Source organism: Oreochromis aureus, linkage group 13 (genome assembly GCF_013358895.1).
Source record: "Oreochromis aureus strain Israel breed Guangdong linkage group 13, ZZ_aureus, whole genome shotgun sequence".
NCBI lineage: Eukaryota > Metazoa > Chordata > Actinopteri > Cichliformes > Cichlidae > Oreochromis > Oreochromis aureus.
Genome location: NC_052954.1, coordinates 25,981,029 through 25,997,647, shown reverse-complemented (window position 1 = coordinate 25,997,647; position 16,619 = coordinate 25,981,029). Strand labels below are relative to the sequence as shown.

The 16,619-nt window shown below is 37.3% G+C and overlaps 1 protein-coding gene across 1 annotated transcript in view; it reads right to left on the bottom strand.

The window, feature by feature from the left end:
- Window positions 1-16,619, bottom strand: part of anapc1 (anaphase promoting complex subunit 1) — a 58,526-nt gene that overhangs the window by 24,894 nt on the left and 17,013 nt on the right. Inside the window, exons 23-42 of the mRNA XM_031745602.2 lie at window positions 13,912-14,003; window positions 12,742-12,890; window positions 11,826-11,904; window positions 10,563-10,599; window positions 10,272-10,345; window positions 9,656-9,834; window positions 9,446-9,532; window positions 9,216-9,355; window positions 8,868-8,986; window positions 8,437-8,567; window positions 7,509-7,649; window positions 5,460-5,612; window positions 5,227-5,308; window positions 4,492-4,583; window positions 3,980-4,114; window positions 3,455-3,537; window positions 2,233-2,311; window positions 2,057-2,131; window positions 270-322; window positions 39-192 (exon numbers count right to left, since the gene is read on the bottom strand). Of these exons, the coding sequence (XP_031601462.1) occupies window positions 39-192; window positions 270-322; window positions 2,057-2,131; window positions 2,233-2,311; window positions 3,455-3,537; window positions 3,980-4,114; window positions 4,492-4,583; window positions 5,227-5,308; window positions 5,460-5,612; window positions 7,509-7,649; window positions 8,437-8,567; window positions 8,868-8,986; window positions 9,216-9,355; window positions 9,446-9,532; window positions 9,656-9,834; window positions 10,272-10,345; window positions 10,563-10,599; window positions 11,826-11,904; window positions 12,742-12,890; window positions 13,912-14,003 (2,134 nt within the window). The remainder of the gene's footprint in view (window positions 1-38; window positions 193-269; window positions 323-2,056; window positions 2,132-2,232; window positions 2,312-3,454; window positions 3,538-3,979; window positions 4,115-4,491; window positions 4,584-5,226; window positions 5,309-5,459; window positions 5,613-7,508; window positions 7,650-8,436; window positions 8,568-8,867; window positions 8,987-9,215; window positions 9,356-9,445; window positions 9,533-9,655; window positions 9,835-10,271; window positions 10,346-10,562; window positions 10,600-11,825; window positions 11,905-12,741; window positions 12,891-13,911; window positions 14,004-16,619) is intronic.

Sequence of the window (16,619 nt, the reverse complement as noted above, 5' to 3'; positions counted from 1 at the left end):
TCTTACTGTTAACGAAGTCAAAAATATAAAACACTCACAGCACCCACAGCAGCTGTACCAGCAAAGGACATGATTGTCATGTGGGTCCTGGCCAAGCTATAAAGGCAGTCAAAGGCATCAGAGTTGGCAGAGCCAGCAAACCGTAAGCCAAGTGCCAAACAGGCCCCAGCTGTAATGTAGTCTTGGGCTTGGCTAAGAGAAACAAATACAATCAGTTAGCAGAATTCAAATGTATAACATAAGTTGATGTTTTTGGCTTAAATACTTACGCCATCGTCTCCATGTTAATGTCCTCTGAAGGGTCAAAAGTCCCCCTCATGATCTGGAAACAAAATGAAAGGTGAAAACAAAATATAGACGTGAGTGGTCAGGTTTCAGAAATAACACTTTTGACAGTATTTATCTGCTAAATTAACTGAAAACTCACAAAATTCTCATGGTAAAACTATGGAAGTAGAAAGTAGAAAGTAAACATCAGGGAGGAAAGGGCAAAAGAAAAATCATAGGCAGTAAGGTGACACATTGGTTTAGCACAGCTGCCTTACAGCAAGAAAGGTCCCGTGCTCAAATCCACTGTCTTTCTGTGTGGAGTTTAGATCTCTCTCATGTTTGTGTGTGGCCATTTGAGTGGGTACTCCAGCATCATCCCACAATCAAAAGACATGCAGTTACTGGGGCTAGGATAGGTTAACTGGTGATTCTAAATTAGCCTGACTGTCTCTCTGGGTCCTGTTGCAGCTGGCATAGGTTCCAGCTACCACATGACCCTGCACAGGGTGAACTTAAGAAAACGGATGGAAGGAATTAAAAGATATTAAAGCATAAATCTCTGTATAGTGTTGACTATAATGCAGCTATTCATACCTGATTAGAAGGGCAATAAAGTGTTTTGAGTGTGCCAAGGTTCTGGTTACTAGTATTTATTGGCATTCACAATACAAACCACAAAAATGTAGTTTTACATATTTATATCCAGTGGTGTAAATTACACTGTAGCAGTGTTCCTTAAACTGTGGGGGTGGGCCCCCCTACTGGGGGATAAAGTCATTGCAGGGGGGTGTGGACAACCAGAAGAAAAACATAAAATATGGGAGTGAAACTAAACTGAGTTGAATGCTATCATGCTGACAGTCTTTTTTGTTATCTATTTGACAGAAAAAAAATCAAATGGAATCAATTTCTGTTATTAAAGATTAAAAGAACAAGCCTTTTAATGATTTCATACTGTTCCCAAGTGGAAAATATTTCTGGCAGTTTTGCTGATCAATACATTGAATTTTCTTCCTCATGAAGATATCAAGCAACAAACACTGCAGTAAACTATCCACACCTGCAGGTAAATGCTTGGTTGATTTACAGATAAAATTTTGACCTTGGTCAGATTTATCTGAGTTTATGTTAGCAGTAAGCCTATAAGGACACAGGAACTTAAAAGCTAATATGCACACTTCAATATTTGTTTTAAAGTCACTGTAATTATTCACAGTGTTATCAGACACGGCTTATTTTTCTGACATATCTCAAGCCTAGCAGCCCCACAGGTTGTCACCATTCTCTAACTATATTTACATATACACGTTTGACATTTTTTAATGTTTACTCTCCCAGTCGTTTGTTGAAACATCTCTAAGATGTTTCTATTATGTTTGTTGTATTTTGTTCAGATAACTTTTCTGTTTTTAGAAATAACATTTTTCTTGTTTATCCACTGACGCCATTTCTGCTCATGTAAACTACCCATCCGTCTTTGGGTGCATCAGTAAAGTACTACTACAGACCAGGGGAAATGCTTTTATTAACAGAATGTAGCTAGAGTCATTATGCTGTTACAGCAATTACCAAGAACCAATATCAGTGCATCTTCCACAAAATAAGCCACCAGAATTGGTTAAATTAGTTAACTGAAAAAGGGTAAAGCTGCCTCCATCTACACAAATAACCCAAACGTCACAAATGGGATTTTCTTTGCAAGTTATTGATTTGTTGCAGGGTGTGTGGCATTGTGGCTCCAAACATGTCTACTCGGTCCTGTTTGTGTGTGTGTGTTCGCTCTCACCTGTGGGATGTTACTCTTGACCCAGATAGTATTAGGAAGGATTTCATCCCACATGATAATACACCGAGCCAGAGTCTTTAGGGGTAGAGAGAAAATAAGAAGAGATGCAGGTATATCAGATTAAAATATAGAAAGGTGGGAAAAATGATCACACACAGAACTAGATCCACACTAACCCTCAGCAGCAGAAACTCTGGCTTAATGAAGTCCAGGAGGAACAAAGTATCTGGGGGTTTCAGCCAATCAGCAATCGACCTAGTGGGAGAAACCATGATGAGAAAAGGGAGTGTTAATACCTTCTTTCAGCACCCTCTCAAACAACAGATGGCAGATGAGCTTGAAAGAACACAGGAACCTCTTGACCATTAGATGGTTGGAAACTGGAGGAGTCTCGGTCTGATGTAGTGTAATGTCACTATTTTTTCCATCAAATAGGTTATGGTGCTCCAGTTACGGTTCACGTGGGCAAGAAGTGGTTAAAAAGTTGAACACAGCACAGCACATTTTGGCCATTTTAAGGAAACACACCACCAGCATTATAGAGTAATTAAGGTGGAATGATTCTGTGCCCCTTGCACAGTTTGCTACTTCTAGTTTTATAACACCGGTATTAAATTTTTTGGGGGTAAATATTTAATGTAATATTTTTATTTATATCTTTTTTTCCAGTTTATTCTATACAGTTCTGTTTCTCCTGATAAAATAAAACACTTGTCAGTAGAGTATCTCTTTTTAGATTGTTTTGTCACGCCATGAAGAGTACGCCTATACTCTTTGTATACAAATTTTAGGAGGTCAGTAGAATGGACATAAATCTAAAACAGAAGTCTTTAAGTTGCCTTTCCAAGACATGGAATAAACCTATTCTCATATCAAAACTTTTTTTTTTTTTTTGTTTTAAATGGAGATCATTTTTCCTCTAGCCAGGACTAGGCTTATTCCATGTCTCTGAAACTGGCTGTAATTCTACACCTAGGAGTCATGTGACTGATGCCAAATTTGATCTGGCAGCAAGAGGGCAACTCCAGCATGAAGTAAACAAAAAACAATTTCTAATGACATGAAGAATGAGAATTAACAGAAGAGTTCTCATGTCTCGGGAGTCAATCTAGGATTACTCGAATAGACACAAAATCTTAGAGACCATACATTCACAGAATGCTGTAAACTCCATGAATGTTTGAAACAAGCTGTATGATAAATGTTTGTGTGTGTGATTTACATTGTACTACATATGTAACACAATGTGAAGAAAAATAGGAATGACAATAGATAATATTACTGAAATAATACAAGAGATTTAAAAAAAAGTTCCCTGGAGCAAGGGTAGCTGGTGGTAGCAGTCAAACTGGTCAACACATAGAAAGTACAGAAATGTAAAAGCTTTTTTTCTCTCACCTGTTGTTGGTCTTGAGGTAGATCATGGCGAGGGCTAGCGTGGCACCTGGACATGTCACGTCTACATTAATAGTGTCACCCTCCTGAAATGACCATTGGTAAGGTTAATTAGCTAATCACAGAAGCCAGTCCACTGTTTCATCGAATCATTCTGATAAAAAACTTCATCTAAAGCGGGGTTTGTACTAACTGCAAACCCCTTCTCACCTATATAATTAAATATGACAAGTAGCTTTTGCAATTGGGATAATTTATTTAATGCAATATTGTTTACTCATGCTACTTTAGAGATTTCTTACACATTCGACATTGGCACATCTGACAACAATAAACTGAGAACAAACCTCAACCAATACTAATATGGAAAACAAATTTCATGAGGTTTTGTTTACCAAATCCTTTTGTATTAGTGAGGAAAATAACAATAAATCAGTACAGACTGAACATACCGAGAACCATGAAATGGTTTTTGAGCTGCATATTGCATGGTAAAATTCTTTATTAGTTAGGGATTCCTTTATCTACCTTGATTTGGTAGCTGGGGGATTTGTGCCTCTCCCGATTGGCCCCAGCCTGAGCTCTGCGATGTCCCCCAACCATGTACTGATACAACTGCTCAGGGACATTCAGGTCTGTCATCCCAATCAGGTTGCTGCCATGCTATGAGGAGAAAGAGGGAAGGAAGAACAAGCAAGGTAAGTGCAGTACAGAGAAGGATTAGAGTAGAGATAAGAAACGAGAGACAGGCAGAGACAGATGTCAAAGAAAACCAATATTTGAACCTGGGTTCCTTCCCTTTATTACTGGGCTTCAAGAATCATTAAGTGCAAAACACCAGACAATATTATGATCTGAGGTTTCTCTTACAGAAGTGAGCAGGTATCCAAGGGACTTTTAAAAGAACCTCTGTGGCTTTATAACAGAAAAAAATATAAGTGTTCAAAAAGATAAACGTTAGAAAGAGATAAAAATTGGGTTTTGTGAGAAGCTATTACTTTTTATATGTATAATCATATATATTTTTCTGTGTCACTTACCCCCAGACAGACCATACCAAGAGCGAGCCCAGCTGCTAGTGAATAGGACTCTCTGTCTGTACAATATTCCATCTCTGGTCCAGGGGGTCGACCTGAACAACAGACAGACCAAAAGTTACCATCTATGCATGGCAAGAAAAACTTAGAAACATAATTAAAGCAAAAATAAAAATTGAACAGTGAGACTGGATGCAGAGTTTAAAATGAGAGCTTAAACAGAACTCCTAACCTGGCTGTTTACAATGTGTATTTCAAGAAAACAGTTCTAACATAAATTATATGTAACCAGCCAAGCAGATAGTTATGGATGTAATTTGATGCGTTTCTTGTGTTTTCTAGATTGTCTGACTAAACTGCTGTCTTAAGTGCTCTCAAACATATCCCACATGTGACATGCAATGAATGCAACAGTCAAAGCCAAAGAAAGCAGAGAAAATGAAAGGTAAACTTCTATAATCAACTAATTAAAAGTTAGGAGTATTTTTGTTGCAGTTTGGGAGACACCTATCCATTAACATGCATTTGGCAATTAAATAATAGTCCAAAACCCAAATGACATTGTGCACTTTTTTCCCAAGGTGTTACATATATAAAATACTGTTTATTTACTTCAGTGAAATTCATATGCGGCTCTTTAATTAACAGCTTTGAATGTATCCGATTTAAACATAAGTCTTTTTATGGAACTTTTTCCACTGTGTTGTCTCCCTTTTGCACACACACACACTTACACACCTATCTCAGACAGCAAGACTTCAGCATTGTGTCTATGGCCCGTTCCTTGGTACACCAGCCCGATGCCAATTACAGCTGCAACCTGTAACAGAAAAAGAAAAAAAACAGATGAAGAACTGAATGATAATCCAGGGAGGATAAAAAGAAATCTCTTTGGGGGTGCGACAGGAAGGGAATCTCGCGTGAAAATCGAAATTAGCTTTATCTTCTTCTTTATACGTACTCACTCTTACCTGAACATTGTGTGGCACATCCAGCTCAGTGGAAGTGGGCGGCAGAAGGGCAGGAATGTGTATACCAAGTAGGCGAGTGATCGACATGTCCATGGTGCCCAGTTTGGCTGAAGACACACCAAGGAGGAGCCCAATGCTGGTCATTTCATGGCCCTGAAAGACAGAGACGCGCAGACATTATATCACAATAGAAACTGCATCTGCAATTATAAGTGATAAACAACAACTTTCTAATATTTTATACACCTAGCAAAAGCTAACAGTAGAGAAATATTGTCAAACAGCTTTTCTTCAAATAGTAGTCACTTTTAATAAAATTTAGACTATTACTTATTTCAAAATGCAGTGTAATGCATTCTCTTTTGCACTAAAAAAAATCCAGTCTAACTGGCTTGATCTGTAACACTCATATCTGAGATCATGACAGACAGTTTTCATTAGACCCCTGTGTGCACATTTGTCTGACTGACCACAACATGTTTTAACACAAACAGCATGAAATAGGTGATTGCAGTACATAGTGAACACATGCCATGAAGTAAGAGGTCATCTGTTGGACAGCCTTCCTTAGCCTTCATAATTTAGACATCATGTTATCATTTGACTAAAAGTAAATGAAAACATTCTTGTATTGAATGACAATGTAGACAAAAAGCTCAGAAAATCACTACCTGTGAGTTGGGACATTTTATGAAATTTTAAAATATGACTTGTGTTTTAACTTGCATTTGACCCATGATGTTTTACATCCCTGGAAAAGAACAAACTGAAAAACTAGATACAATGACACAGTTTTTACTTGTAAAACGCTGAAGCAAACTGGAATGTTTAAAAGGTGCATGGCATCCCCCCAAATTCTTTTTAAAACCACAGTCATAAACAATTCTAATGAATTCTGATCCACAGTATGCAATTCTCTATCACAGCAAGAATAGAAACTGTCAAAAAACCACTAGCAACAAACACGCTTCAACCACGTTCATTGCTTTCATTCACACTGGAGGGTGTGACATATTTTACCATCAACTGTCTGCATCTGATTAGTTAATTCTTGTGTGTCGAGCTGTGGATATCTATTTCTGAGTCTTTATTTTAAAAGATCAATTAGTTAGGAGACTCTGAGATACTATAAAGCTATTTTAAAGTGTATAATTTAAAATAAAATACGGGTGAAATCTCGATATTAGGGCAGTTAATTTCCAAGCTTCACCATTACGACTTTTTATACCAGCAATATATTTAAACATTAAATGCATACACTAAAAATTTACGGTGAAAAACATTACCACGTAAGCACATGTTTATTCTTTCAAGGCTAAGCAAAAATCTTTTAAAACCAGAAAGGGTAAAAGGCTGCAGAGGAGAAAAAAAGAACTCAAAATAGCAGGACATGGTGTACAATACAATTAGGACTGAGCAGACTTATATTGCATCCATACAAGAATGACTAATACAGGGAAATAACTATGATTATCATCAACCACAGCTTGAATTTACACTTAATCAAAAATCAAAACTCAAAACGGGAAATGAAAATGAATCAGTCTTAAACATAGCGTGGATACTCGGTATGGATGAGGTTCAAAGGCTCAGCAATCTTCAAATACCCTTTCACACAGACATTTGAATTTAGAAAAAATAAGATTTGGCTTGCGACATCCTGTTGTTTTTCTCACCCGAAAGTTGGAAGGACTTGTCTCATGTCTAAGTTCTCACAAGGGAAAGTTTCACTTTGACTAGTTGCCGGGTTATGACGCATGTTTATGTATAAACTGTATTTAACTTCAAATTTGTTTTCATCTTATCGTTCTTTGTAAGTTGGGCGTGTGCGTGTGAGAGAAGCGGGAGCTCTAAATTACTGCAAGAAAACAAAATTTAGAGCACAACCGGCTCTAAGCTGAGCATTTAAAGTACAAAGTATTTTTTGAGTGTAGAGTGTTACACATGTACCTATGCACATGTCTTACTTTGTGCTGTAAAACTCAACATGGGAAAGAAATACTGAAATTGTTCCAGCACATGTAAGCCTGTGTGTAGACAGGTGTGCACCTTTGTGAGGTAGTCATGTATGTTCAGCGTGGCCAACTTGGTGAGGTGTCCATTGAGTCCCAAGGCCATAAGGAAGCCTGCATACTCATTAGCCAGCTCAGGGCTCTTTGGCTTGTTGTAGGCAATCCAGGCTGAGTCCACCTTAAATTAAAAAACAAAAAAACAAAAACAAAAAAACACAATTGAACTATGATTTATTTGTATAACACTAATAAATGTCTTTGCTGCAAGAGAGTGAGGTTGTTTGAATATTTACAATTATTAGAATATTTTATTTGTGCTCAATGAGGGAATTCAGTTTTAATATCCATTTACCATTACACTGGCCAAAGAACAAAAGACACTTGAACCAGAACAACAGTGACATAGTAACGAATATGGCTCATTGTGTGCAAGATTCACTAAAGATTCACTAAAGATTCACTAAAAATCTGAAAAGAAAAAAAAAACAAAAAAAAAACAACTCTCGAAGTCTCCATTCTTATGAATTATGAAGGAACAGACGGAAGGTAACCCACCATGACAGTAGCTTTAGCCAGAGTTAAAACTTAAAACCTAAAACCAGCTGAAGAGTATGAATAAATATTTATCAAATGCTTAAATCTGTTAGCATCAATATCATATTTTTTCAATACTCTCCAGTTTCAATAACAATGATATTAGAAATAGGTAAGTAGTAAATAAACTTGATGTTGAATAAGCAATGTCAAATGTTTTACATTTAAGGTTAATTTAACAATGTTGGATACAATTGAAGCTGTGGAACAAGCTAGCCAGTTTTAATTATTCTACAGAATTACAGCTAGAGCTACTAGAAAAATATGTGAGTGAAATTTTTAAAAACATTGCCTTATATTAACATTTTTGGGTATTTACTAATTAACAGACTGATTGATTAAAGATAGTGCTGCAATGATTTCAGTCTCACCTGTGAGGCAGGAGCTATTTTAAGCCCAGCAGCTACTCCGTTATGAAAACTGGGCCAGCTAGTCATATTGGGAGGAACGTCAATGTTTCCACTGTTCAGATCTACCACAGTATTCCTCGGAAGGGCGCGGCCTGAGAAAGAAAAAGAAAAATGGGAAATAATCTGCAAATGCATGTAGTTATTAAATCGTTAATCCTCTTAAACTTTGGAATATTTTGTTCCTGATTTAACAAAGATAATTACACCTATCTCTTTTTTTTTTTTTGGGGGGGGGGGGCAGTGATAAATTGTACTGCAACAGCTTTTATTATTGCACAAACTAATTTTATCTTCCTGTTAAATGAACCATTTACAAATTTCCACATTCTCTTCAACTTTTTCCAGTAGATTTTATTTTTTAACTGAACACACATATTTAAAACTTAAAATACCTGTGAGGTTGAGTTTTGGGACAGGTAAAGGTTCAGTCGGTACTGGGTGATAAGAGAAAAGAGTGAAGAGGCCCCTGCCAACTGGCAGGGCCATGGTCCTTTGACACAGCTGCAGGAGTCTATAGAAGGCAAGGAAATGGACAGGGCAGGTGATAAAAACTATGGAAACAGCACAGATAGTAAAAAATGCCAACTGGCCAATACGTTTACCACACAGATTAGGGGAGAAGAAAGGCAACAGAGAACAGTACAGAAATATACACTGCATATGCCTTTTTAAAACTGGTGTTTTGCTGTCTGTGTTGCGAGACCAAAGATGTTCATGACAAACACATGCATTATACTCACTTGTTCTCTTTCTCCTCTATGTATTCATGGTCAGACACCTCTGGCAGCTGGACAACACTAACCCGGACAGGTCTGGAGCTCTGCAGAAGCCTCCTGACCTCTTGGATCCTCAGATCCTGACTCCAAATCAGTCCTGTGACCTAGTGAGAAGACGACAAATATCTGAATTTTTCCCACAAAACATACTACTAATAAAAAATATATATATACATGTTTATCAATTTGTTTACCTCTTGAACAATGTCTGACATCCCATCCTCTTCCTCATCTGGTTCTGTGGTTGCAGGAGGTTCCAAGGATAGGCCTGAACTTACAGACTGGAGAACCATGCAAATTATAAGGCCAAAACTCTGAAAAATTCTATTCTTTCTTTACAATCTGCAGACATTGAACTCCATCTTTATCTAAATAATTTGGGTTTTAAGTTATTTTACACTCACAGCTTTGCTCTTGGCAAGGGTCATTTTGTGGGCTTGTTTGGTAAGATCTTGTCTTCCAATCAGAAGACAGACCTCCTCTGACCAATCAGAACACGGCTGCTCCCGGCACCGGTAGATTGCCTCTCTAATAGGCAAAGCCACACCAAAGGGGACCGACTCCAAATCTTTCAGGGTGAAACCTAAACCAGTGAAAAATGCACCGGTTTTTTTAGAAACAAGGAATATTCTGCTTTAGAGGCAGTGTCCTTTGAGCGCTAACACAAATACACAAAAACGGGTTGGTGAAACTCAAAAGCTGCTACAACTGTTGTATGCACATGCTTTATGCCATTGTCAGCTCACAGCTGAACAACTAAAATATCATAGGTTACATTATTACCCATTTTGAAATAAATTTTTTTTAAAAAGCACACTTATATTAAAACGTTTATTCACACAGCAAACATGTCACGCAGCATTGAGAAAGCACATTCAGGTTCACAGAGTGGTTTCAGTGGACAGGTGTGAATGTGTAAATTTGCATGTAAACCATTGTGGTGGCGAAAAAGAGGATATAGCTTCAACATACCTTTCTGAATATAGATTCATTTTTTTTAAAAAGACATGTTTCTCTTACCCTGTGAGGTGAGCCAGACCACCAGCTGCTCAGCCAGATTTTCACTGGAAGACATCGCTTTAACACTGCTCTGTCTACAAAACATACATACAAGAGAAATTAACTGAAAACTTTAACTGTTACTAGCTCTAAAATCTTTACAAGTTGATCTTTAAGTGTATATTAAAAAACAGAAAAAAAAATAAAAAATAATTTACTGCTATCCTGTATCTCAGAATTCATTTTAGCTGCTTCAATGCCTTAAAAATTTTTTTCAAAAGCTCTTCCTCTTGTTCCTGTCAGATGAATTACCTTCTTATTTGAGGTTCAGTGGCAGAGGATTTCTGGCCTGATGAAAATGAGAGAGGGGGGGGGGATGAGGAAGATGAGAAGCAAGGAAAACAGGTCAACAAATTTACAAATCAGGCCTGGCCCTCTTTTTGCACCTCTTACCGTATTTCCCGCACTATAAGGCGCACTTAAAATCCTTTAACGTTCTCAAAAATCGGCAGTACGCCTTATAATCCGGTGCGCCTTGTGTATGAATTCTGGTTGTGCTTACTGACCTCGAACCGATTTTATGTGGTACATGGCGCTCAAAAATGTTTTAGTACGACTTTGGTAAGCTACGAAACCGCACCGCTTGATGGATTGTCAGAGCATTATGGCTACTGTAGTCAGGAGCCTCGCAGACTCAGAGTAATCTGGGTCCAAAACTCCGTCCGCTTCAGGTCCCAAAGTCAAACGAACACTGCGGCATCACTGAGAGTTAAAAACTGTCTAAATTCTTTCATCTTTAATAAAATGATCAGTGTTGCTGCTTTACCAGATGTAACAACTAAGTTTAACATCCAGGCATCCATGAAAACAATGTATTAAATTTAACGGAGTTAGAAGTTAGCAGGAAGTTAGCTCGCTATTTTCCATCTAAACATGATATACCGTGTTCTGACAGAGAGATTTCTGAAAAAATTACAACGTACAGTTATGCTATCACTTCCAACATAAATGACAGACAGAAAACTAAACAGCAGTGATGTTTGTAGGGTTACTGAAGATGGGCTAGCTGGTATATAATGATGTGCTTATGGTCCGAAAAATACGGTAAATATATTAAAGCATTTTCAAATCTGTAGTAAAAACTGTCACCAGAGTGGTTAAAATAAAGGCGAAATTTTGTTCCTGATAAGTGTGGGATTGTGTTTATGTGGGATGGCATCTGTTTATTAAAAATAGCAACATAGTGCTCAAAAAGTCACTCTGAATTCTCAAGCATCTCTCACACAAAGCCAGTGTCCAAGTCAAGGCAAAAGCTCATCAAACACCTGCAGCAACAGCTGTCACCTCAGCGCTGTATTGTTTTTTGTTGAAGTAAACACAAAGGAAATCAGGTGACACGCAAATCTGCGTCACTCATCTTTCTTTCTGTGCTACTGGGCCCTGAAGCATGAAGGCAGGGGACTGGCAGGTAATAAGGGGTGGTTGTCAATAAATGAACCCAAACATGAATACCCACAGAGAAACACACAGTGCAGCATGCAAGAAAATGATCTTAAAGGTTAGTCACTAACAAACCTGCAGAAAGCTTGGCTAGGTACTTGGATACATCTGTGGATGTAGCGTTTTCATCTCCAATGACATAGAGAGCATAACTCTGGAAAAAAACGATTAAGAGAAGAGATGTAAATATGATACAAAAACACTTACGCAGTATACATTTACACTGCATACACATCGCAAAAATAAATATATTGACATTTCCAGTGAAGAGCAGTTATATTTTCTAAAGGAAAAAGACAGAGATCATTTAAATAAAAATGTTCTGTGAACTGCAATGAACTGATGTGATCAGAGCTTTTTAATGAATGGATATGAATCTCAGAACAGGATCGGGTGAAGAACTAAGTGGTAAAGGGAAAAACCTTTAATCAAGAGGCATTTAGGCTTACAAGGAGGGGACCTAGAGAGCTCTCACACTTTACTTTACTCTTCCTACTGCAGATTCAGGTAGATACTGTGCACAATGAAATATGAGCCAGTACACAGTAAGGAGATATGGTGCAACAGTCATAATCGAAGCACATAAATATGTGAACAAATATGTGAACAAACATGACAATATGATAAAGACTGTTGAGTACTGTCTTTTTAAGAGTGATATTACCACCCAAAACTTGGGTCCTTCTTATTTAGCACTGCATATCCATTTCTATGCAAAAAAGGAAAGAGCAACATCATTTTTACGCTGCGAAAGTAGAAATGCCTGAGAGTGTCACCTGCACATGTGGTGCTTAATATTTTATTGTTGAAATAAGAAAAAAAGGTAAGGAAATATGGTTCATTAATTGTGGCTTTCTAACAATACTATAAAGCAGGAAGAAAAAGGAAAGAGGGACTGCATTAACTTCTTGGAGATATATAGATAGTAAGCTACACTCACTATACTTGGAAAAAGTTATTTTATAAAAAGACAGATGTGCTTTAATCGTACCACAACCAGCAGTCTGGTCCTCTGACAGATACCCGGCAGGTAGGGGAAAGGTGGGCTCTCCTCTCCTCTCAAGCAGCTACTGAGCCAGCTGAACACACAGGGAGGCTCTGGTCTCATGAAAGACGGACGCTGCATTTGGCCAATCAGTGCTAAGAAAAGCCAGGTGAGGAAGAGGAGGGAGAAAGGTGGTGGGTGAGGTAAAAGAACAAGAGATTGAAGGGAGCTGGATGGTTATGTCACTTCATCCTTTCATGGAAAACCACGTGCACAAAATAACAGCAACACTTTATATTCAACCCTGCAAGTATCCGTGTCACAAAGCAAATAATCACCGGACAGGTGTTCACATAATTTTAAGGACATCTGTCACGAAAGGACATCTGACAACAAGAAAACTTCCCCAGCACTGAGTCTTTATTTTTAACCAAACCTTGTTTATATGCAGACTAATTTTAAGTGCTATGTGTTGGGAATGCCCGTCGGTAGAATTTCACACTCAAAACCAATCGGGTCAGTCACAAGCAGGAAATTACCAGGAAGCAGTAGAGTCCACCCCTGTGGAAAGAAACTGTGCAATGGCCTCAAAAGCGTGTAAAAAAACCCTATTCCTCTGTTCAATGTTGCCTTATCTCATAACAGCAACGCAAATAATTGCAATATTGTGAACCAATAACCACTTGGCCTATATAAGGTAACATTATACTCATCTCATATTTAGAAAGAAGAAAAAAAACAGAACAAAAACAAACAAACAAACAAAAAACCCACACACAATCCAACAACTGACAAGCTATGTAAAATTCTACCAACATGTCAAAAATTTTCGATATAGAAGTATCTTGACTGCCTTTTAATCTTAATATCGGCCTTCAGTTTATATTTTAGCATGCTTAGCTCAGTTTTTGAAAACCACAGCTGGACTGAGGGAAGATTAAACGTTACAGTGACTCCTCGTCATTTCACATGTTTCATATAATTTTAGTGAAGTATTTAAAGTAAAAAAAATGTTTTGCATTTGTTTACATTTGCAGCACCTTTAGGAGTCCAAGAAATACAAAGGAAGGCTGCTAAAACAGCTTTCACCAGCAGCAGACCATCCATCCTCATGTTTTAACATGTCTTGTCCGTTTCCTGACTTGATAATGTTACAGACAATTAAATAAGCCTTACCCTGGTCTATCAAGCAGCTCTCAGTGAAGCCACTAATTATTGAAGGGTAGTCTCTCCAGTACAGATCCACATATTCTTCAAGCTGAAGATCTCTGCAAACAGAAACAAACATACATTAGCATTCTTTAACAGTAATTTTTTTCTACTTATAACACAAGGTTTATAACCTTCTATCAATGCGTTATTAAGTCTACCATGTACTAGGACTCACACATGCATATTTCACCGCACAGTTTTAGACTAGATTGCTGCAAGTAATTAAGAAAAGTCTAAAAATGGCTCAAATTGCCTCTGTGACATTTAACGTGTTTCAGGTTGTAATTGAATACACAGTGAAAGTAATTAACAGCAATGAATCATTATCATTCAGCTTAGCATCAGATAATCAATATTTTTTAATCTTGGTACAAACTCCTGATTCCTACAGATTCTAGCTGTGTGTGCAGCTAGAATCTGTATACAGAATCTGAATACAGTTATCCAGGTTTGTAATCTTTTTCATCTGAATTCTTTATTTCTTCTACTTGTAGCCATGTCTTGTGCTCCCTCTCTAAGTTGGTTCTTTTTTTAAGTGTCTATATTAATTAATGCTAATGATAAACTGTAACTGAAAGATGGTTGTGGCTGCCATAAAGCCTCGAGATGAGAATACCCCCCATTGCATTCTTCATGTTTTGAAACTGGGGATGCACAAGATGTGGTTCTATGAGGAATTGGGGAGCAATGTATGGTCAAAGAAATTATAAATCAGTGACCAAAATGTGACTATTCATTGCTGTATCAGCCACTGTTGACTCTAATGGTTCAGTCACACTAGAGTAAAAACCAACCACTATAGGGACTAGGGAAAAAAAAAAAACTGGTCATTCCCTGTGATTGCAAACAGCCAATTAGTTGCGGTGACCCTAAAACTCTGACCATTTTGGATTGCAAAGCAATTGTAAAGGTCACCTTGAGGGAGGAAACCTGTCTCCAACCAGCTGCGGTCCATTGTTGACTGTCATTTTACAGTTAAATCACAGTCCTGAAACAACTATGTCACTTTTTGAGGTGGATTTTATGAATTACTGTTTCAAAACTCTAAGATTCTTGCAATAATTTATACTGTGCAATTTTTGTGTATGTAGACATCACCAGCAACACAACACAGATTGCATATAATTGCCAACTTAACCCCATTCAACAGATAGCAGATGGACTCCATCTTATTGCTGTTTTATTACTGCTCTGAAACACCAAAGTCGTTTTGAACACAAAAAACAGTTACAGTTTTGATCTCTACTTGTGCCCTAGCCGCCAACCACAGTTTTCCCTAGTGTGACTGTAGTATTAGGGACCATAATTTACTTAACAATTGGATATATAAACAAATATCAAATGTCAGTAGAATATAAATATCACACTCTATTCACTACTACTTGAAATGACCAATTAAGACAAAAAAAACTAATCAAGAAAGTGTTTAGTTAGATTACAAGTAAAACGAAGCCTCATATAACCAACCTACTTAAAAAATATTTATAAGACTATTGGAAATGTAGGGAGGATTTTTCTGGTTTACATGTATTTGGGATTGCACCAAAAATGACCTAATCCAGAGAAAAAAAATGAAAAAGAACAACACAGGGAGACTCAGTTTTTCAAAACTGACAATCATGGGTTCACCGCTTTAAAGCAGTTAACAGTTAAACTCGGAATAATATTTATCATCACTATCAAATTGAAAAAAAAAGGGAATTCCATCATATATTTTGGACTATGAGTGTTGTATCATCTGGGCTAAAGAAGCGCCATCTGGTTTGTTATTACTGCGCATTTCAAAAGCCAGAATCCATGATGGTATGGGTGAGGATTAGAGCACATTGCAAAGTTGATTTGTGACTAGTTCATTCTGTTAAAGCACCATTAATGTTGAATATATCTGTATGGATCTGCTAGAGCAACATATGCTCTTATCCAGTGTCCTTTTCAACCAAGACTAAGGAAGATAATGACAAACCACAATGATTATGCAATGCAATAGCATGGCTCTATGATAAAAGTTAGCCTTGAAGCTGAAACAGTTGAAATTAATTTTTGCTTTCAAACCTAAAGCAACTGGTCTCTCCAGTTCACAGGCACAGAGTAAACAGACTGGTCATGTCTTGACATTATGTTAACAGGTTTTTTTTAGATTTCACTTAAAAACAGGTCATCCTAAAACTCCACTGTAAATTCTGCAAAGAGAATTAAAGCAACTGCTTTCTTAAGGCATTGAGATCACTTATTTAAAACTGTTATCGTGCCAGTTAATGCCTAATGAAACCATCAGAATCATCATTTAACCAGTTTAACCAGTTAATAAAGTACAGAGAATATAAAAATTAGAACCATATTTGCATAACAACCCACATACTGACAATACAGGCCAATTACTCTAAGAGTACTTCATTCTCCCACTCTCCCTATTCTGTTACTGTCATTGTCACCAATAACCGAGGTCACTTAACAACCTGCTGAAGTATATTTCTCAGTAAAGAGCATGGATGGCACACAACACAAGCTTTCACTGAAAACAATGATGTGTGTTTTTCTTTTCTTCTCGTGGTTTGAGCTCACCAGTGGAAAATTAAACAAGGTTCTGTTTGTTTTGATAAATGTCACACAGCTCAACGTAAGCAATCTTTTACGCCTCATAAAAATAAACAGTATCTTGTAAAAATGTTGGA